Here is a 22127-nt window from a genome sequence, read left to right as displayed (position 1 = left end):
GGAAGGGGTGGAGGGCGCCGGGACAGGGACGGGAAGGGAAGGGCCGGGAACAGACGCGGCTCCCGCAGCCGCGGCCGGTCCGGCAGCGCCGCTTCCGCCCACGTGACGGCGGCGGCTGGGCGGCCGCGCAGCGCCCCCTGGCGTTGGAGGTGTGGGGAGATCGCGGAATTTCAAATAACGGTGTCCGCCTCTGACCGCCTGGTGTAATTCGATTTGGCCAGGACAGCAGCAGGACTAATGTAACTTCATAGAATCATCAAGGTTGGAAGAGCCCTTCAAGATCAACCAGTCCAACCGTCCACCCATCACTGCCACTGTAACCCCAAACCATTAACCCGTAATACCCAGAGCTAGAAGGCTCTTAAACACCTCCAGCAATAGTGCCTCCACCACCTCCTTGGGCAACCTATCCCAATGCCTGACCATCCTAACAGTGAAAATTTGTTTTCTGATATCTAGTCTGAATCCACTGTCTCAGCTTAAGGCTGTTTCCTCTGGTCCTCTCACTGCAGGCACGGCAGAACAGACCGGCCCCCACCTCACCACAACCTCCTTTCAGGTAGTTGTGGATGGAGTATGATGAGATTCCCCTTGAGCCTCCTCTTCTCTAGACTAAATAAACACATTCCCTCAGCTGTTCCTTATAAGACTTGTTTTCTACACCCTTTGGAAACCTTGTTGCCCTTGTCTGAACATGCTCCAGCACTTCGATGTCTTTGTTACAGTGATGTGCCCAGAACTGAACACCAAGGTGTGGCCTCACCAATGCCCAGTACAGGGGATGATCACTGCCCTGGTCCTGCTGGCCTTGCTATTTCTGATACAGGATGCCATTGGCTTTCTTGGCCACCTGGGCACATTTTTGGCTCATGTTCATTCAGCTCATATTCGTATCCTGTGATATGAATGAGCAGCATTCAGACTTTGGCTTTGCCCCAGGCAGAAACACCAGTAGTAATTGATAGTCTTTGATGTCCATGATAATCCAGACAGTACTCTCTGACTAGTGATCATGAAATTTAGGATTTGGCATCTAACCGTGAGAAATGATGTACCAATCTGGCTGTAGCTACTTGTAGCCACTGCTGAATTCTGTGAAAACTGGAGCTACCTTCCAGTTCAAACTTTGCTGTGAAGGAGGTTCTCTACAGGATCGATACACTTAACTAATTTTTAATATCATTAATGTAAGTTAATAATACGGTATTTCTTCAATACTTGCATGCAGAGTTAAGGATAGCATAATTACAGATTACTTGAACTGTATGATTTATTCACATTAATACATCAGTATGCCTTCAGTGTATCACTGATAAAATGTATTTGCCAGGCCACGACCAATAAAGAACAACAGAAAACATCTTTTCCAAGGGTTTGTTATAAATTGCCAATATGTGGACTTATAACATTTAAAACTGGGATTTTGTAGTTCCTGTATCATTTTTCACTTGACTGAAAGCATTGAGATTAGCTCAGATGTTTAGTTGGTTAGAGCATGGTGCTAATAACACCAAGGTGGTGGGTTTGATCTCCATACAGGCCATTCACTTGGGAGTTAGACTCAATGATCTTTGTGGGTCCCTCCCAGCTCAGATTCTGTGATTAAATATGACTGACCAATTAAGTCTTGCTGAATGTACTTTTATTTTCCTACTTACATAATGACATACTGTATAATTTTATAATATACCATTTATAAGGGCCAAGGTTAAAATAAAAGTTATAATTTGGTAATTTCTCAATTCAACCACAAAATGTAACTGTCTCTGGCTAGGTATACAAAGACTGGACAGGCAGACATAAAATATTGGACAAGGTTTCATAAAGCTGTTGTTATTAGGCAGAACTCTCTAGTTTCCTGTCTCTAGCTGTTAATTATGCTAGAATAAAAACGAAACCACACCAAAATGCAGTTTCTAATGGTAAAATGTGTTTACAAATTAAAACTGACATGAGATAACCTTCCAGGATGCACAGTGCCATCCTCTACCCTTCTACTTCAGCTTCCCACAGATGCTCTTTAGAAAGGGCCTTTGATCTTACGACAGTGACTTTAAGACAAAATATTCTTAAATTACATATTTAAAATTACATAATACAATCCCTTGCTTTACTAGAAAAATATTTATATGCTGAAAGTGACTGAACCTATTGGGAAATAGGTAGATGACAGGGAAAGCAGTATAGTCTTGTGTTGGAAAGAGGTGTATTACTATATGTATGACTCCAAAACACAAAGCAGAAGAAGAATGAGAAATAACAAAAAAAACACAGTCCAGAACAGGCACTCTGCTCTGTTTCACTTCCAAAATTATTTTTAAAATTCTGTATTTGCCTAATTTAAGATGTAGGAAATTATTAGTTATCCATGAAAGATAATCACACAGGAGAAGAGTACTTCTGCTTTAAATAAATAAAATTAAATAAACTCTTTTGTCATAGGTTTTTTTTTAATTCTGATGTTGGTTAAAGAGTTTTAAAAAATACATATAGGAAAAAACATGATCTGTCTTTATGATAGCCTTTTTGCCTCTTCTGTGATGCTTATGATCACTCTTCTTCATTTTCAGGCTGCTACATATTTTCTTTTCTCTGTAACAGATATGGCTGATAGCAATTCCCATCTTCTGAAGAAAATCTGCATTATAACCACAATCTCAAGTATTAATTCACTCCATCATGTAGCTGAAACCTTTTATAAGAATGCAACAGATTTATTTATTCACAAGAGTTTGTTCCTATTCAATTTTGGAGAAGACTTCCAGGAGAACTAGATAAACCCCTGATACTGTATTTCAAACTACATTCTACTTATCCAAGATCAGGAAATGATGCAGGAAATAACTCTGCATTAACTTAAGGATGGACTATTTAGCCTGTCAGGTCTTTTCCATTTATAACAGCATATGCTCTGTGTCCTGTGGTGCAGCTGTGCTATACTCACCACAAAGTGACTGTCTCCAGCACCTCAAGACAGACTTTCCACATTGTGATCAGGCAATTATACGGTGTCTTGGTACTTGACATCTTACAAAGATGTTCACACAAAGAACTGTGTAAAACTAAGGAGTCCCTAGATTAGGCCCCTGAAGATCTTTTAAAGTATTTTTCCTTTAGATAGTAACTGAAATAATTGACAGGGACAATGTACATTTTTTAACTTTCCTTCAGTTTAGTCTGATTACTTAGTGAAGCATGTCTGAAATACTATGTTATTAGACAGAAGAAATGCCAGACAGACTTTAATTGCATATTATTCCACATAAAATGCAGGCTTATTTGCCTTCTAATATAGTCAATTTACTGTTTATACGGTACAAGAATAAAAATATATAAACTACCAAAGAAAGTCCATTAAATGTGCCTGAACATTATAGTAATTTTTTAGCTATCATCAGTTTCTAACATGATACAGACAATTATTGGGTCAGGAATTCACTATATATGTACTTTATTTCAGAAGAGTGATCTGAAGTGCTCATTTTTAGAGGTTCTATGTCTTTATTACAATTATGAGATGAATGATGGAAGCTTTTCTACCCAGAAAACATTTCCTTGTGCCTATTAAGCAAAGAATTTATACACATTACAGAAAACATTGTGATCTCAACAATTAACACATGGTTCAAACAAGACAATGTATCAGGGATAGCAGTAGCATGAATTATACTTGCTATTGAAGATGATTTTGTGGAACCTGGATGTTAGGCAAATACTTCTTGTAGCTAATAATCAAATGTCACAACACACATACTGGCAATGGATTACCCCAAAGACATTCTCAAAAGAACAACTGATTTTCACAAACAATAACTAGAAATACAATCCTTCTCTTTAACAGTATGTAGGTGGCAAATTTAAGACTTAAGTTCTTACAAGTTCCAGAGGATGTGTTACCCGCATAAATTGCCCTCACAACTGTCATGATATACATAATTACTAAGATTTGTGTTAGAATGCATGTAATTTGCAACATGTACCTAGAATAAATATATAACTTCTGAAGATTAGCTAATCAAAGGTATGGCCTTTCCTATATACACGCAATAGGGTAACATTTTAAAAGTGGAAAGCTGTACATGTTACAGTTTTTCAAATATATTCTCAATTATTGGATGTTATTTTAATTTTGAATCCAAAGTACATTTGCACAAATGTTTTCAAAGCTGGGAGTTCATGTGAAAGACAACAGCAAAGTACAAGTCACAGTACCCTTGTGTGACTATCCAGTTGTACAGATGGCAGGTGCTGAGAGGGAACATGAAGCAGCCTCTGGTTTCCTAGGAGCTGTCATCAGTCAGCTTTAGGTCCACACCTGGTTTAGTCCACAGCTAGCCTTCCTATACTCTCTTGGCTGCCAAACAAAAAGTGATTTTCTCCTGCAGGATGTTTTGACCAGAAGCTTCTCTGAAAGTCCTTCTGGGTTGGCATTTCTTTATTGATTATGGGATGAACAGCCAACTAGCATGGCTGACTGACACCAGGCAGTATCACTGTGCTTCTTACTATTAACATTGTTCCCCTTCAGCTCCTGCTTCCGTACAGCTTCAATTCATCCTCTGTTTCTACTGTAATATACTACTATCACAAGTCTAGCTGTAACTTTTTATGAGATGTTCCAAACATTCAAGTAGGCTCCAGCCCATTGTAAATGTAACTCTAAGTAGTGCACTGAATATGCTAACATTAGCTAAAAACTGGTGAAAAAAACTCTCATAATTCTATGAATTTTGAAAGGTCTATCACTTTCCTACAAAGTAAGTGTAGTAGCCAACAACTATTGTTTACATAGTACTTTGTTATCTCTTGGACCAGAGGCAGAGACATAAACAGTTTCTGCTCCTTAACCTTGCCTGTTTATAAGCACTGAAGTGCTAGAAAGGAGACTTTAATGATACAAAAGTTCTGAAAGGTGTGACAAATAAAGCAATGCTGCTTAAGAACATTTATTATCTAGGACAGTACCACAAATGTGAAGGCCAAAGGGCACACTAAATGTTCTGTAGGAAATATAATATAGCTGCATAGGTAAAAAGTTGGTCCCATGGTACCTAAATGCAATACTCCGATTCATCAGGATGAGGGTTGGATTCTTATATGGATGTAGGTATGATTTCTTTAATGGAGTTCTGCATTTTGAAAATGGAAATGTGCATCATTCTTATACAGACCTCAATTGGTTGCTTTCTTTTTTCTACTTCTAGGATATAAATTAACTGTTTATGCTCTTAATGCTGTAAAATGATTTCAGCTATTAATGAAAGATAATCTATACCTCCATGAATATATGAGCAAATGCTGAACTCTACTTACAAAAGCAATCACTAGTGACCATGAGAATTACTGGTTCTACCTTGTGAGTCTCATGTATTTGTAAGTATTTGTTAGAGTGAGGCCCTCCCAATATATATAAATGGTCAATTGTTTATGTAAAAAGTACGCTCCATTTTTTACTTACATGAAAACTTAAAAAGCAGATACTGCATATCACTTACTATCTTTTTGATCAGATGGTATATGAAATGCTGGTCAGTGAAAGTCAACCAGTCACCTTAATGCTAGAAAATGCATCTTCAGGACAAAGGGCACAGGGAGAGACATAAAAGGTTGGAAGCATAGAAGCACATCCTCATAACTACTAAGCAATCCCTATTACTGGATGACCAGACTGAATCATCATTTAGGTAGGTGTCATCAAAGTTCACAATCTTCAAGTCCTTCTTAAGGTACATTGCATTCAGATTGCTTAGTGTTCGAGCAAAGGTATATTTAGATGCACAACTATATGCTTCCATATTGTAGACCTTGTGGAAGTGCATATCAAAATATGGATTATCCTAAAAAAAAAAAAAGGAATAAAATTGAGAGATAGAGAAATGATTATATGCATTACAGTGTTAAAATGATAATCTGTTGTTCTCTGCTCAGCTACCTGCAGGGCTTTTTCTCTGATGGGCTCTAAAGTACTTTGCATATTTCTGCTATTCATCTTAAGTGGTCTTTTATACCTTTAAAAAGCAGTAGCATAAAATTAGATGTAATTCTTTGCCATTGGGAAATTTGTGTGAGTAAAACTTTCAAAGTTTATTCAACCAATATGCTGCCGTTTATTGAGATTATACAATCTTGTTTTGAAATAAACTGATTTGTCACGTTGCCTAAAACACACTATATGAAAAGCACTTGCCTTAGACTATAACTATATATGTCTGTCAGAAGAATAATATTGATTGGCCCTTTCTGCCTTAATTGTATTTCTTTGTGCTTTCTGGTTCTTTGGCACAATTAATTAATTTAGCAGCAGCTAAGTTCTGCTAAATTCCATGGATACGAATACCTATTATGAACATTTATAGCAGTGTTAATCACCCTACAATTATGAGTTTGAGGTTCATTTAGGCTTTTCTTTAACTAAAAATGAGACAGATTTTGATCATCCAAGTTGTGAAAGGCTGGATCATCTCTGAGGAATATTTTAGCAAAACACTTCAAAAAAAAAAAAGGTTAAATACATGCAGCAAGTGATAAGGAAATCCTCTGGCTGCCTTTGGCTGGGCAAAGGACAGGAACATTTTCAGGAGCAAGATAACTTGGAGAGGGGATGTAAAGGATTCTTAGTTTTGTCTTTTTTTCCCTTCTGGCCTAAACTGCTAAGAGCTCACAGGGTGCGGGGGTACTCTGAAGCAGAGTTCACCTCTTCTGTCTCCCACATTCCTCTTTTTAGCCTTGAGGACCATGTGCACAGGACAGAATGAGAACAACCGCAGTTTGTCATTTTCCTTGGAATAAGGCTCTGAAACATTTCTCGTGGGGCTCTTGATTTCTGTTTCATTAGCTTTATGGAATCTGAATCTATTTCACATTCACTTGAAAGCGTTTTCAAAGGGGAAAAAGTAATTTTTTCCTGGACTACATTTATTATACACAGACAACTGTTAAATTCACACATATAAAGAAGATATTCTCCTCTTCTTCTAGCTTTGTAAAATTAGATTTAATTCTATTTTTGGAGTTGTTATGTATTGTACTACTGCAGTCTCATTTTATCCTTCTGGAGCTGTATCTGAGAGATTAGGACTTTTTTAGCAGCAAGGTCAGCCTGATCTAGCCAAAACTGTTTCATATTTACACACACAAATAGACAAATACTGAATTGATTCAAGTAACCTGAGACTAAGCTGTGTTAAAGACACAATTTTGTGAACTGCTACATCAAACAATGTACTTGTATGGTATTTTACACGTTGACTTTGTCACACAGAGACCAGGTTCAAAAATTTAAATGAGAGGGTGACAGTCCCCATAGAAATATTTAACAAAATTTTGTTTTCAAATACACTTTAAAATCTATGGGATTAACTGCAGTTTACACTGGGAGCTGCAGGTGGAGAACTTTTATTGCCAGTTTTAATTAACAAATTAGAAAACGACCAGCTTCTACCTCAGGTCTCAGCCAGAGAGATAAAGATGATCACAATAAACACAAAAATCTCTCCTTCCTCTCCCCTTGCAACAGTGAAAATGTGATGTGGAGCCTCTCACATGCAATAAAACAAAAATTCCTTGGTACCATAACTTTATTTTTCAGATAATGCATTTTAATAATTTTGTCCTAAATTGCAACACAAGAAAATTATACTCTATGTATTTAATAGTACATAACACTTACAGTATCTGCTTCTTTTCCATCAATCATCTCCAGATCTTTCAAAAACCACTTTTCAACTATTTCATATTTCTCCTCTCGATTCACTCGCCAGTGTTTCACCATACATATTTCTACTTCTTTACTTGTAGTCACTGCAAGAAAAAAAATAGTTTAGATACGCAGGCAAGTACTTATGCAAAGTTCTGACAATAGAAGGCTTAATTAAACTACATTTTAGATAGTAACTTTAAATCGTGACAGGCAGGGCTGTATAGGCTTATACTGACTTAACAGTTTTATTTTGCCCACGTAGTAGAAATAGCACCATGTTTTCAGTCTTTTAGTAGATCTAGAGTTTACCTTACCCAGCCTGTGAAGAGAGCCTTGTCTGTTCAAAAGCCTTTCATGTAAATTCACTAGCAGTGCCAAGAAAGCCTAGTTCTGGCACTGGATCTGCACTTATGGTTTGAGAGGCAGTCTTTTTGGGGTGCTGCAGTCAGAAAACTGCAAAACTTCTACCAAGGCTCTGTATTTACATGACTTGTGCTACACTTTCCGTTCTGTAGAGGAAGGTCTCTTGTGTAGCCATTACTTTTTTAAAGCAAAACTCTTATTTCTCTATAATATGTAATAAGGCCACTTTACAAAAATAGCATTTAAAAATTTTCTTAAAGCTTCAGGTTGTCCAGTGCTGACTTTATAGAAATTACTATTTTCCAACATAGGGAGGAAATTAGATTAAAAAGAACGCGAAGACACTCTGTGCAGTAACTACCATGATTAATTGATTACATTGAGTGCTGTGTAGGAGACTGGATTTCCGTAACACACAATGATGAGTGTGAAAAGCACCAGAGCCTGAACAATCTCCTGCACATCCAGCTGCTGATGGCTGCAGGGCAGCAGACATCCCCAAGCCATCTGGTAGCCTAAGTTAAGGGCGAGATGTCACCTATGTCTAGCAGGAGCATTTCGACACCATAGCACAAGGCTAGAAACACAGGAACAAAATTCTTTTATTTCTAAATATTACCTGAATTTTTGAAAACCCGTTTTGAAACTTGACTATTTTTATCTTACTCTTGTTAAAACTTCTCTTGCTTCTCACCTGCTTATAAGAAAATGGTTATTAAATAAAGACAAACAAAGGATGTATGTTGGAGATATGCCTTCTCTCCACTGAAAAGAAAAACAGTGGAAAATATATAAATTGATTATAATTTCTCTCAGTCTATAGCTTCCCTGCCTGGGAAATACAAATCAGTCTTGCTTTTTTTCCTAGCCCTATCAAAGCAGAGTTTTTGAAGGTTTTTTATTAAGGAAAAAAAAAAAAACAAACCCAAAACAAAACAAAACCAAAAGACCACCACTGTGGTGGATAAGTTAAAATCATTTTCATTTGCAAGCAAATCTAATAGAGTAATCTTAGGAAGTTCTCTTCATACTTTCAATTTCTCCCAGTTTTTTTGTTGGTTGGAAATATATTGTCTTCCTCAGAGTTAAAACAAAAGGAAACAAGCCCAAGCCCAAAAGCCCCCAGTCCTGCCAGTAACACAAAGGGATGTCCTAGTGGACCCCAGGTCCCCCACATTGCCACTGCTCTACCTCTCAGACAACAGAAATCCTATGACATTAGGACAGAGCACAGATGTGTTAGGAATAATGAAACCAGGAGCTTGTCCTGCCCAGTGGTGAAATTTGGGTGGACTAGTTTCAATTAAAAATAATTTTACTTTTCCTATATTGTACATATTGCTTGTTCTTGCACTCTGTTAAAAGAGTCAAAGAAAAAAAATATATAGAACATGAGCTCAGATCTACCATGTCAGTCTATTAAGTTCTAAAAGCTTTTCTTGAGGAGGGCACAGCTATGGCAATGCCTTCATAGAGCACAAACTATTTCTTAAAGTCTTCCATGGACTAGACACCTTTTTCAGAGTATCTGTTGGACAATACAATGCTATTCCTACCATTCTTTCTCGGGCATACCAATACTGGGTTGTGAAAACCCCTGAATGGGTTTGCATTTCAGCCTTATGTTCTTCTGGGGTTTATGAAACTTTCAGTGAAAGGATACTATTACCTTCACACAAGAGCTGGGACTTGCTGTTGTGAAAAGGAAAGGAAATAATGTTGGCACAAAAATGAGATTCTTCAGTTACCCACACCAGGATTTTGTTGTAATACAGATTTCAAAATGACCTCTGAAGTTTTGCCTATAGCTTGACTGATTTTTTTTTTTTTTTTTTTTTTGCTATGGTAATTTGAAATGAACAGGAATACACAGAGGTTGCATTGCAGGGATAGGTTTTAAGATAATGTGTTTTGCTCCTACAGAATCACAGTGGAATACAGTAGCTGCTGGCAGCCAGATGCAACCCATCTTTCAGAATCAGATTTCCATTCTACTCACCGCTTACTTGACTGTGCCTGTATATAATAAGAGACTTTAATATTGACTACTGGAGAGATCCCACTCTTAATACTCTACATAAATTTTCCTTCATGTCTTTAAAGACTTCCAATCAGTTAATCTGATTAGAGGCTTTCTTTAATGGCTTCTTCTCTTCTACCTTAAACTGAAGCTTTTAGTAAAGGTTTTAAAGGTGCATAATGTTATTTCTCCTCTTTGGATGTTTCACAGCAGTGAAATATTTAGATTTACTACATGCAGCTAACCATACTTCTGCTGGACTGTTTCATAAACTATGAGTGAGGATGGTATTTCTGTACGTTTAGAAGCTCTATGATATTCCAGAATTCATTTCTTAAAACTATTTTTACAGTTCTAAAACACAAAGCATGTTCTACCAACATTATGGGAGTACAGGGAACATAGCTTGCTCAGTATTTCTGATAATCTGTAAGACAACTTATATATTCTAAGGACATAAGGTGTTTAGAAAGATAGTGATCACAGAATACCGGATACTACCCCAATCTATGTCTTGAGTACACAGATTGTTTCTACCTGTTACATATTTTGAACTTGAAGAAGAAAGAGATGGGAAGAATCATTCACTTCAGCCTAACTACTTACAGAGGACATAATTTCTGGTTTTGAGTATCTTCCAGTGTTCTGAAACAAAAATTTAAAAAAGCACTCAAAGAAACAAACAAAAAACCCCAATAAACCAGTTTGTCTGAAACCTTGTTCTAATACCTCTATAAAACAGGTTCCCTTGGAATAAAAATTTAGGAAGTAGCCAGATAATTACCACTCATAGCAATCTTGTTTTACTCACAGTTTGTCCTAATTGCTAACTCTAAAGTGTATTTACTTAAACCACAAGTCTAGTTTGTTGCTCCTGATGTAATTGGGACAGTATGTAGAACATTAGACCAAGATGGGGGAAAGCGTAAAAGCTTTTAAAATGACAAATATTTCCTGCAATGTTAATGCATTGTTACTCTTTCCTACGCAAACCCGATTAAACTATAGCAAGGGTTTGCTCTTTTCGGAGCAGATCAGACGCTCACAGCACTGCCACGGATTGCTTACTGCCACCAATTGTCCTGCAAGAGTCACGTTTCTCCGCTGATGTCAAACCTCGAGCCCGTGTGAACCAGAAACCGGAGCCAAGGCCGTTTCGGGGGTTGCTGGCGATGCGGAGGCAGCGAGCTCGGCTCCGTGCCCTGCTGGGGAGCGGTGGGGCGGGACGCGGCGGCGGCCGCACCCCGACGAGGCGCTGCCCGCTCCGTCCCGGCGGGCGCCCCCGCTCCCTCTCCCGCCCAGGTACGCGCACTCTGCGTCCCCACGCACCCACCCGCGCCCGCCTCCCCTCGCAGACCCACTCGCGCCCGGCAGCTGCCCCCTCACCTGCGGCGCACAGGTAGTAGCGCTGGGCACCCGCGCCCTCCACCTCTATGAACTCGTGCAGCCTCTGCCGCCGGGGGCCGAACAGCCTCTTCGCCAGGTCCTCCTTCACCAGCGAGGACATGGCACCCGCGGAGCCTCTCAGCGGCGGGCGCTGTGCCCCCGCGCCCCGCAGCCTCCGCGCCGCGCCGGGCACCCGCGGCGCTCCCAGGCGGGAGCTGCACCCCGGCCGCGCCGGGCCGCGGGGCGCGGGGGGGGCATGGTCGGCACAGACCCCCGCGGGCACCGCTCCCGCACGGACAGCTCTCCGCACCGCCGGGGCACCCCCGTTAAAGCTCCGGCCGCCGGCGCCGGGGGAGGCAGGTCCGCGCATCTCCCCGCCCCGCGCCCGCCCTCCCTCCGTGTGCCAGCGGGACGCTCCCACCGGAGGGGTCCGGGACAGGCTGCGCGGCCCCGACGGTGTCACAGTGAGGTCCCGGTAGAGATGCAATCGAGGTACCCGCCCGGTCTGTCCCCCGGCCAGGGGGAGGAGGAGGACGAGAGAACGAGCGAGGAAGGGACGCAAAGCAATCACGCTAAAGGCAGTTTACCGAAAAAGAGAATTGTCAGCGCAATTTTTTTTATCAGTGGATAAAAGAGTTGGTGGAATTTGTAAAGGAATTAGATAGCCTTATGGCTGTCACCACTGTTCGTACACTAATATTATGAGTGTTAATAGCGTTAAGGGGGAAATTACCTTATACCTTATATACTCCTTATAAACGGAAAGTGAAATCATCTCCAGAGGAGTCTCAGAGGGCAGGTGCAAACTGGGCACCAGGGGAAACTACCATCCCCAGAACTTTTACATGTGTGAGTGCCCTTTCACATCAGACATGAGTATATTTGCAGAAATTTTGGTTGTTCCTGCCACTCTGAAAATGTGTGAGTGAAGTTTTTGGAGGCAGGTGTTCTTCTAATTTCAGTATCCATGGTAGCCTGTGTTAGAGTTTTCCTTTTGGACTCATTTCTGGCTGCTACTAGAAGCTAGATGTCCTCTTCTATTCTTGTCCTCAAGCTTGGTATGTCTGAAGACCTTATTGAGTTTCTCATTCTTATGGTTTCAATGCAACTTAGAAAGGAATATAACCTGGACACGAGGAGCACTGCCCCACACCACAGACTCTGGAGCCCCTAACCCAGCTTCAGAGCGGCCAGTGGGCCAGAAGTCTCACCTGGGGTGGAAGGTGGTGGAATGGCCACAGGGGGCAAAAGCAAATAAAACCAACACCATCAGGTGTCCACATTGTCACGACCCTACTGTCTGGACATGTGGAAGCTGGAATTGCATGGGACTTCAAGAGGTAGCTATAATTCTCTTTTTTCTCTCTCTTTCTTTATTTCTTCTTCTTCTCCTAATCTCCTTTCTTGATATTTGGGTAACTTAAAGCTAGATGGGTTGGATTTTGCTAAGTTGTATGGGTTAGTATGTGCTAAGTCAATGCTTTGTGCAATGCTTTATTTTGGTTGCCCTTTAAACTTTTGCCAAGTTCCCTTAATTTTTAAAGTTTGCCAGCAAAAGTGTGTTATTTGACATCCTAAGAAATGTGTGCAGTGTGTTCTGCTGTGCGCTCTTTCAAGATATAAAAAGAACTGAAGGCTCTTTTAATAAATCTGGTGGGCAGATTTTTGGAGCCTTGTATATTTTTAACATAAAACCCCTTTGATAAGCCTGTAGCGTGAGCCTGAGGTCTTATACCTGACCATGCCTTGAATATGGGACTGGTGTACAAATTGGCTTGCAGTTTATGGTCCCTATTGTTCTGCCAGGCATTGGCAGAACTGTCAAGACTCATGCCTTCAGTTCGTCACCACTAGTGTTAATAGTGCCATGGCTGGAGGTTTCAGTGTTCATGCTCAGTGCCAGAGTCCTCATTAGGAAGCTGACTATGACTCAGCCAATCTGTAGCTTATGTTGCATTTCAGATGCTTGAATTTTTTTTTTTTTTTTTTTTTGCAGTTGTGAAGCAAGAAAATTACAGACAAAAGTACCCTCAGAAAAATATCTTCAGCTCTGGAAGAACTTTCAATCAGTTTTTCCCTTGTTATACCCAGCTGGTACTGGAGAAACTGCCTACATGGCAATGAGACATCACTAGTATCATGGAAGTGATGGAGCTGAGACAAAAGTGGTGTGTGGATCTGTTCTCTCTTGAGTCAGATTTTTGTTTTTCACAGTTTGATCAAACTTTAAGTCATTCTCCCTCCATTTTCATAGGACTGTTTTGTGGTTTGATATATTAATACTCTTAGACTTAGACTTTTTTCTTTTTGGATGTTCTTGCACATTAATATTGTGCCACTGGTCACTAGTACATGGCTAGTAGAAATGTGTACATTAACAGAGCTTTACATTGAAAGCCATGACTTCATTTAGGTGAGGCTTTAGGGCTGAGTAGTCTGAGCAGTACTAATGAATATTCGGCTGCACCTCCACCTCCTACTTTCCCCTGTCCATGCCTACTTAGATTTCCCTTTATGCAAAGAATGATGCCTGCATAGTGACTTGAGCATCTGTTGTGTGTGCTGGATAAGTGTTCAAATTGTATTTTAAAGATTATTATAGAGATTAAATTACTTTGCAATGTCCTTTATTGCATTCTTAAAGGATACATTAACCAACCTATCTGAGTAAATTGGTAGAAAATGGTGATTTTCACGTAGAATGTTTTAATAGGAAACTGAAAAAATTGTAATTCATTGTTGCTCTTCATTTTTTTGATTCTTTATTCACCCATCCTCTATTACAACATATTTGAGATCCACCTTAGCTACAATAGTGTAAGCACAAATCCCAACAGTCTGAAAGGCAACAGTTGGGTAGTAATTTACCCAGCCAGCAAGGATACAGTAACCCTAGACTGGATTTAGCTTCTCATTCTGGCACTCAGTGTCCCTGCCAGCCACCCCTACCTCAACTAATCCCACCTATGAATGTGAATCATATAGACATAAACCAGAACAAATTAACCTCATTGTTACCAGGACCACAAACAACTTTTTATCCAAATTTAACTGGGATTTACTCTTAACTGTCCACATAGATGAATTATAGATGATTGTGAAAGCTACACAACCCCTAACCAAGGCTCACAGGGAAGGAAGACTAAAGGTCTGCAACATAAAGTAGTCACCAGGGGAGTGTCTTGGACCTTTCTGCTAAATATTAATTACTTCTGCTCCTTCTCTTGGCCTTCAAAATTTTTCCAATGTTGAAATAGTTTTCTTTACTGTACCCAGGACATTAACAGATATAGTAGCAGGTCCTAAAAGGATTAATCTCTTTAATCTTTATTGTTTCTCAGTCACACTTGTGGTAAAAATCAATTCACCAGCTTTAGGAACTGTATTTATGGTGGGTCCCTGTATTCCTTTGGGTCTACTAATGAACATTAGTATATGCATGTAACTTGATTACTTGAGGCTCGATCCAAAGCCCATTAAGTCAATAGCAAAATTTTCTTTGATTTTGGTGGGCTTCAGAGTAGTCAATACTGACACAGTAGAACAGTCACCACATTTAGGTGGGACTTCACTGTGTTCTGCATGTTGAAACCCTCCAGAGGATTTGATCTCCCTCCCAGTTCCTGTCAAGATTCATATCCTTACAAAGCAGTGTTTTCTGGAAGCACCTTTCCCATTACTCCTTCTTTGACAATGTTACGAAATAATGGGAAGGAAAATGCAACATAAAGAATAATTTCTCTGAGCTGTAAAGAATCCTTGTAAGCTGAAAAAAAAGTTATAATTTTATTTAAATTATGCTTTAATTTCCTATAGCTGCTGTTTCTGTTTGAGGTGTCAGCCAGGCATGGTTTTCTCTCTTAACACTTAGTTTATCATCTGTAAGTATTCTTCACAGCTTTAGGTCTCCAGGTGACTTTTTTTAACATCACAGATGAGATTTTAGATTATTAACTAGAAATCATAAATCGCATTCTACAAAGCAGTAGAAAGCAGTTTCCAAAACTTACTTCAGAAAACTAGTTCTGAATGATCATCACCTGTTTTTCTCCCTTTGTTACTAACAATTTACTTTTCTCAGGTCTCTTTCCCCACTGACATTTATAGATGATCTGGCTCCTAGTTATGGCTGGTTATTCATGTTTTGGTAGCTATGCCAGTAAAATTATTGGCAGTGAAGCATAAACCTGGTTCAGTTTGTCCTGAAAACTGTTGAAGCAGCAGAGGTAACAGTGTTTCATGCAGAAGTGCTATTCAGTGAGGTACAGCTGGAATCACTCAGTTTTAAAACAGAAGATAGAAATACATGCTGGAGAAGACAGTTGGTTAAAATGCTTTTTGTACAACTACTTTTCTCCTGAGTGTTTTGGAGAACCCATTAAAAGAGTCTCATACTAACCTCAGGATCTATGGGTGCTCAAACAGCCAATGACTCAAAATCTTATCCATTCTGGTAAAGAACACTAAAATCAAAATATGACTCGTGTCTAATGGTATGATGTAATTACTTGGTTTAAAAAAGCAATACTGTTCTCTTTTCTTGGAAGAAAGGAGATAAAAGAGTTTATTTGAGCTTTTATTTAACTGAAGCTCAAATTTGTCAAGTTTATATTGACTTTATACTGGTTTATCATCTTCAAAATATGATCATGGCCTTCACTAGAATAAATGATCCCAGACCATACCAACACTCCATTCAAAGCTTTCCTTTCCTTTTCAATTCAGAAAATACACACGTGTTCTTCATAGAATAGTAACCAGATACTGTTTTATGGATGGAGTTGGAAGAATATTTTGAAACATGACACAAATGAGGTATGAGGTATCCAGTTCTTCTATGAAAAATGTACACATGTTGAATTTTACACATGTATGAGCTAAAAATTAGGGCCTCAATTAAATTCACTTATATGAAAAGATTTTAAGTTCCTGTTCAGCAAGCACCTAATAACACTCTGATGAATTGGAGCCATATTTAATTGATAGTGTAAAATTCTGGCATGATGGATTCAGCACTTTGGTATTCAAATACAACTCATTCAATATCATGCAGTTTTCTTTGTGGAGGTAAAACCCTAAAGATAGGAATAAAGTTAAAAATGTAGTAAAAAAAAGGTTAAAACAAATCCTGTGAGTTTCTAGTCATACAAATGACCATTAATCTTCTGGCAGCTGAAAGCTTTTGAAAGCTTATCTTAGGATTTTGACAGCTGTGTTTAAAATAGTAATTCTTGGCATCATGTTTAATGAAAATACAGGAAACACATAGTAGGGAAGTATCTTGATAATTACATTTGAAGTAGATTAGGTTGTGATGCCAATCAAAATGCCCTTTTATGTTCTCATTTTCTTGTAAATTTTTCAATAAATGCATTTTTTCTTCCAGAGTTACCCAGAGTAACTTTAACAGATATTTTGTGAAAAGCTTCTTCATACTTTTTAATAATGATTTTCATCTCTACCTCTATAGTCTCAAGTAATAAATTTCATTTGTCTTGGCACAAGAACCATTCTCTTCCTTCATGAAAATTGAACATTATTATTAATGTAGATAGTCAATTACTTCAGATTAATGTGGATTTATATTTTAAATCAATACATCAACGTGATGCAAAGCACTCTTAAAACTTCTGGTGGATATCTAATCCATATTTTAAAAATTCATAGAGTCGGGAATCTATACAACTGCATAGTTTGTATGGATATTTTATTTAGGGGATGAGTGTATAGTTGACAGTTGTGTGGCTTAAAATACACTTTATTCTATATAGATCTTTATAAGTTCTTATCCGATCAGTTACTCAAAAAAGTTAACGTCAAATACATTAAGAGAAGAAATAAAATACAAAAATATTGAGAGTAAATCTAATTTGTCATAGGAAAAAGCTAGTAAGGGAATGGTGGACACATCTCCAAATGCTTTCAAAGGTGGCTGCCATTGTCAAAGAGTAATTTTGATCAATTTTAAAGTAAAGGATTCAGTATAAGGATAATTAACTCAAATGTAATGACCCAGCATTTGCAGATTGTGTGATCTGACCTTAAACAAGTTTCTGGCTTCCTCTTCCTGGAGCGTTGAAATGAAGGCAAATGGCTGTTCTGCTTTGTCCAATTTAGCTGGAGTCATGCACATGGAAGAAACTACTCAAAGATGAAACTACTCACAAGACTAGTAGGTCATTTACATTTCCCATAGCAGGATCAACTCAATCTAGCTCATTGTCCTGATCTGCTCCTAATCAGAACCACAACTTCTATAGTGGTCATAAAGTCTCATCTCTTGCATACCAAACTGCAGCACTTAAAGAATTCTAACCCTCTGTTTGCCTTACCCAATGGATGTCCTTAGGATGCTCTGGGTACATAAACTGACTGAGATTTGATGCAGGTCATTTGAAAAACAGGGTTGGTGTCCAGGGAAAACTTCTGTGTTTTTAAATTTGAAAATTCCTCAACATATGGTGTTGAAAACTTGGATTCGTTATGGTTTTTTTTCCTTGGTCTTCATTCAATTCTTACATTTTGCCCCATAATTGGAAAAAAAAATAAAATTACATATTAGTGTAAGATCAATAAAAGAAAACTTCAGCGCGCTAAATCTTTTTTTCTTGTCTGAGATTTGAATTAGAACTAGAGAATATTGCACAATGATGAAAAAAGTGTACATCAGGCCTCAGTTCATAACCTGGATTATACTTGCATCATCAGTTCCCCATTGCCTTCTCTTGAAGTGAAAGGTCTTGACTATGGGTAATGTTTTTCAGCCAGCTAATGTTGCACATATGGTTAGTATTGTCCTGTAATTAGATTTCTTAGTTTCCCTTTCTCTCCTTTGGTAGACAAACATATAATACATTAATTGTTTTCCTTCTCATTAACATCTTGATAAAGAATTGGGTGAAGACAAAGACCCTTGGAAGTTGGGACCAGGACCCTGCACTTAGTTTGGCATGGCTGATCTCTGCTCATGAGTGGACACTGCTGACAGCACTGAACCAAAGCAGCCAACAGCACACTGATGGCCTTGGACTGTGTAATCAGAAAATCATGAGTCTTGATCACTAAAGGGTCTGTTCCTCTTACAGCATTTGTTATGTGAAGTAGATCTACCTGTACAATTGTCATTATTAATTTTAATAATTTATTTTATTAATCCTTTCTCCAAAATTATTTTATACTGGAGTTGGAAAAGGTGCTGCAATTGATGAGACAGAATTTTGGAGAGATTTGCTCTTCAGGAACCATACCAAAGAACTAGAGCCACATATCTGAATTCTTTGACAAAGACCTTTGTATCTTTTTTTTTTTTTTTTTAGCTAATAGATTTCTTAAAAAAACCCCAACCACCTAGTTTCATCTAGGATTAACATAGAATTTGTTAATTATTCTGTAATTACTTTGCTTCCATTGAACAAGTGCATCTATGTTAAATAAAATTAGAAAATACTCACAGACAAGGCCATCTGTTGTGTAAGAAGCTTGAAATTTCTGTTTGGTCAATAAGTATTTATCTCAGTCTTTAGTCTTTAAGTATATTCAAATTATTATAGATGGATGCAGACTTGTTTGCCTTATTAGTTTGAACACCTGTGTACATTTTCTAGCTTTTTCCTCTAGCGTGTGCAAGTCTCATTTGATGCTGTATTTTATCTTATTCAAATTCAGATCCTTGATATTGCTGCTAATATCCCTCTTGTTTGTTACCTAAAGACAATCATGCAGAATAACACCCGCAAGATCCTTTTTGTGTTTCAGACTTTCCATATTTGGTGAACTCAAGTGCTCCCTATTCAGTTACAGGAGAATGGAAGCTTGAAATGTCCTGTGCTTTTCCATTCTCTTGGTTTTGCACTGAATCCTGGAATAAGCATAGGCTTATTTTGTTTATCATGTCAGTGAAAAATTCAGATGCTGTACTACTACAGGGCAATGACACCTTTACTTCTATCACACTCAGTACGTGCTGAAAGCCAAGTAGCTGGATTGATGGGAAAATCTTTACTAAACACTGGTTTACATGTTGTTACGCATGATTAGTGAGAGATGCCTCTGCCTGAATTAAGGTGCAAACAAGACCATATGCCAAAGTCAATAATATGGATTTCATTTAACAATACATGTGAGTACAGAGAAAGGGGAGAGGAGAGAGAGAGAGATTAAACAGAATACAGTCACAATGCCATGGATCCAGTGACATCCTGTTGGTCCTTCTTCACCCTGGGTATCTCAGTGATGGGGATACCGGAGTTGTTCTTCTAGGGGTACCACCATTATACAGTCCAAGTTCCAGGTATCCATGGGGTGGTTGCAGATGCTGTTCCCCATAACTTGGCATGGTATGTGTATGAGCTGTTGCTTCCTTTCCCACAGTTTGCCACAGTGGGAATTTTTATCTGGATGCATTAATCAGGATGTGCTAGCCAGATCTTGCCTCCACCTGGCCTGGAATTAGTGCCTTCCTGCCACAAACTCTCCATTCTGTGCTCATCTCAAGTTCCTGCTGCGGTGGTTTATCTTATGACAAGTTTCTTCTGAGGCCTTGACAGTGTTTCAGGCAGGCAACTGTGCTCTTCAAGTCACTACATATGGACTTGTTCAATAGTTGTTATGGAAATGAAATTTTAGGGAAATTACTATGAGTCTCTGAAGTTAAAAATATGTTGTGCAAAGTGACACAACACAGTGCCCACAACCGATGCAAAATATTATATGAAAATTGTAAATAAATGGTAAATATTTTATTGAATAAAAAGCCACGATTGAATCATGAGACAATAGTAAGAAGTTTACACACTATGACCATGTGAGTGATTGACACAGAAGCCTTGCAAATCTTATACCCACCGTGCATTAAACATATAAATAAAATTTTTTTGCTACTTCACCTCTAGGGACTCAAAACTGTTCCAATTTGTCACCTTTAAAAATGCTTTCACAAGAGGATAACTGAATAAAAAGAGGAAACAGTATCTTTCATTCCAGCACAGTATACTTTATGGTTTTTGTAGCCTGGGACAGACAGAAGCAGTTTTAATCAAATGAAGCATTGCTTACTTAGGTCATAAAGTAAAAAATACCCACAATTGTTCTGTTTTGATGAGAAGATTAATTCAATTTCACCGTTTAGTTAATCCAAGCTGGAGATTGCCAATTTTATTTTCATTTTTTGGTGAATTTTTCCAATAGCCTGAAAACAATACTGAATAAAAGTACCAAATATATCCCTCCCCACCCCCATAATTTAAGCATATTGCAACAGGATAGTGAATTTTCATTGTGTCTGCCAAACATAAAAACATTTCAGAATCAAGCCCTTTTATTGAACTAATTAAATAATTAATTTATTCTGGAACAAATTAAACCTATTTTCCAAAGAACTTCTGCCTAATGGGTGGTTGACTTTGTAGCAGAGTTGCACTATGGCTGTGCGGGACCTATTCCCTGCTTAGACATCAGACCAAGCTGGTGAGGGCTGCTGTGAATGTCCTAACCTCAGAAAAAGTTCTGATCGTAATTAATGTCTTGTTGGACACCAGAAAATTCATATCACCCCAATTTCAGTTTCTTCTGGAGCAGGTGCCCTGACAGACCATGTACTCCAGCTGAAGCACGTACTGGTCCCTCTTGTGCTCTCTCTTGTGTGGGTTTTCGTATGTCTGTCAATAACATTAACCAAGAGATGGGAAAATTGGTCTTGTGGCAATAATGATTGCATGCACTTGCATGTGTGCCTTTTGTACAACTGCCATGTTTTCCAGGCTAGAATGTTGCAGATGATTATGAGGGTTTAAATTATAAATGTACATTTTAAATAATGTACACATAGCAACACGTGTGCTACTGTTTCCTTGGTGTATATTATTTTTTCATTGCTTTGCTTTGCTCCTCTTCTTTCCAGCTGCTTACCCTTGAAGCAAATAAATAATCTCATTGGATTAACTGTTCTCATTTAAAACAAAGCACATGCATAAATACGTTTTGAAATAATTTTCTGTTGTTGAAGCAATAACTTTTTGTACAGCTTTGTTTTTTTTTCTAGATACATTGACAGTAGTCCAGCAGTGCCATGGACGATGTTCAGCTTAGGCTGTTTTGTGTTGGAAGAGCTCTGTTACTCAAAACCAGTGATTATTTTGCAGATAACCTGGTTAATATTATAGTTGTCTATGTATTCTCCATAGTAAGAGTACACAGGACAAGAAGCTAAGATACCAAGAAGATGAAACAGCCAAAGGGGAGATTTTTTCCCTCCTTGTCATTACCCTGCCTTGACTCTGATGCAGAATATCAATACAGAAAGAATCCAAGTTGGGACCATGCAGAGTAGTCTTTCCTAAACTCAGCTGGATTCTGGCAATCAATGCCTTAAGGGCATTCTAAACCTGAGACTGTGTTCAATCCATTATGCTTAGTAGCCATCAGTAGACCTATCTTCTATGAAATTATCTAATTTTATTTTAAAATTATTTTTCATTTTTTCTTCCTTATCATCCTTTGGCAGTGAGTTCCATAATTCTGTTAATACGTTGGATAAAAAAGTTTTTGTTTTTTCCATTTTAAACCTGCTATCAGAAAGTATCTTTGGACATCTCCTCATGCTTTTGTTGTGAGAAGTATTGAATGGTTACTCTCTATTTCCAAATGGTTTGTGATTTTGTA

General features: G+C 38.5%; 1 protein-coding gene across 3 annotated transcripts; it reads right to left on the bottom strand.

Moving 5' to 3' along the window:
- Positions 1–3257: 3257 nt before the first annotated feature.
- Positions 3258–11605, bottom strand: EXOC1L (exocyst complex component 1 like). Of its 3 annotated transcripts, XM_027636359.1 has the most exons (4): positions 11469–11605; positions 10689–10727; positions 7670–7800; positions 3258–5837 (listed from the first exon to the last, which is right to left on the bottom strand). In XM_027636359.1, the coding sequence occupies exons 1-4, from the start codon at positions 11587–11589 to the stop codon at positions 5574–5576; spliced, it is 555 nt and encodes a 184-aa protein (XP_027492160.1). In that variant the 5' UTR covers positions 11590–11605; the 3' UTR covers positions 3258–5573. The 3 variants fall into 3 exon arrangements, with proteins under 3 accessions (XP_027492160.1, XP_027492162.1, XP_027492163.1); XM_027636361.1 differs by lacking the exon at positions 10689–10727; XM_027636362.1 differs by lacking the exons at positions 10689–10727; positions 11469–11605 and adding an exon at positions 8441–8467.
- Between the last annotated feature and the right edge of the window lie 10522 nt (positions 11606–22127).

This window comes from Corapipo altera, unplaced genomic scaffold (assembly GCF_003945725.1).
Source record: "Corapipo altera isolate COAL_440 unplaced genomic scaffold, ASM394572v1 22b, whole genome shotgun sequence".
Taxonomy (NCBI): Eukaryota; Metazoa; Chordata; class Aves; order Passeriformes; family Pipridae; genus Corapipo; species Corapipo altera.
The sequence above is the reverse complement of the archived record's forward strand: the minus strand, read 5'-3'. Positions and strand labels throughout refer to the sequence as shown.

Bases quoted from the DNA above. Each gene is read 5' to 3' on its own strand.
- EXOC1L (XM_027636359.1), bottom strand. From the start codon at position 11,589: ATGTCCTCGCTGGTGAAGGAGGACCTGGCGAAGAGGCTGTTCGGCCCC. The intron at 10,728-11,468 runs GTGAGGGGGCAG...TTTTTGTTTCAG, and splicing joins CTACTACCTGTGCGCCGCAG to AACACTGGAAGATACTCAAA. The intron at 5,838-7,669 runs GTAAGTGTTATG...TTTTTTTTTTAG, and splicing joins ATGGAAAAGAAGCAGATACT to GATAATCCATATTTTGATAT.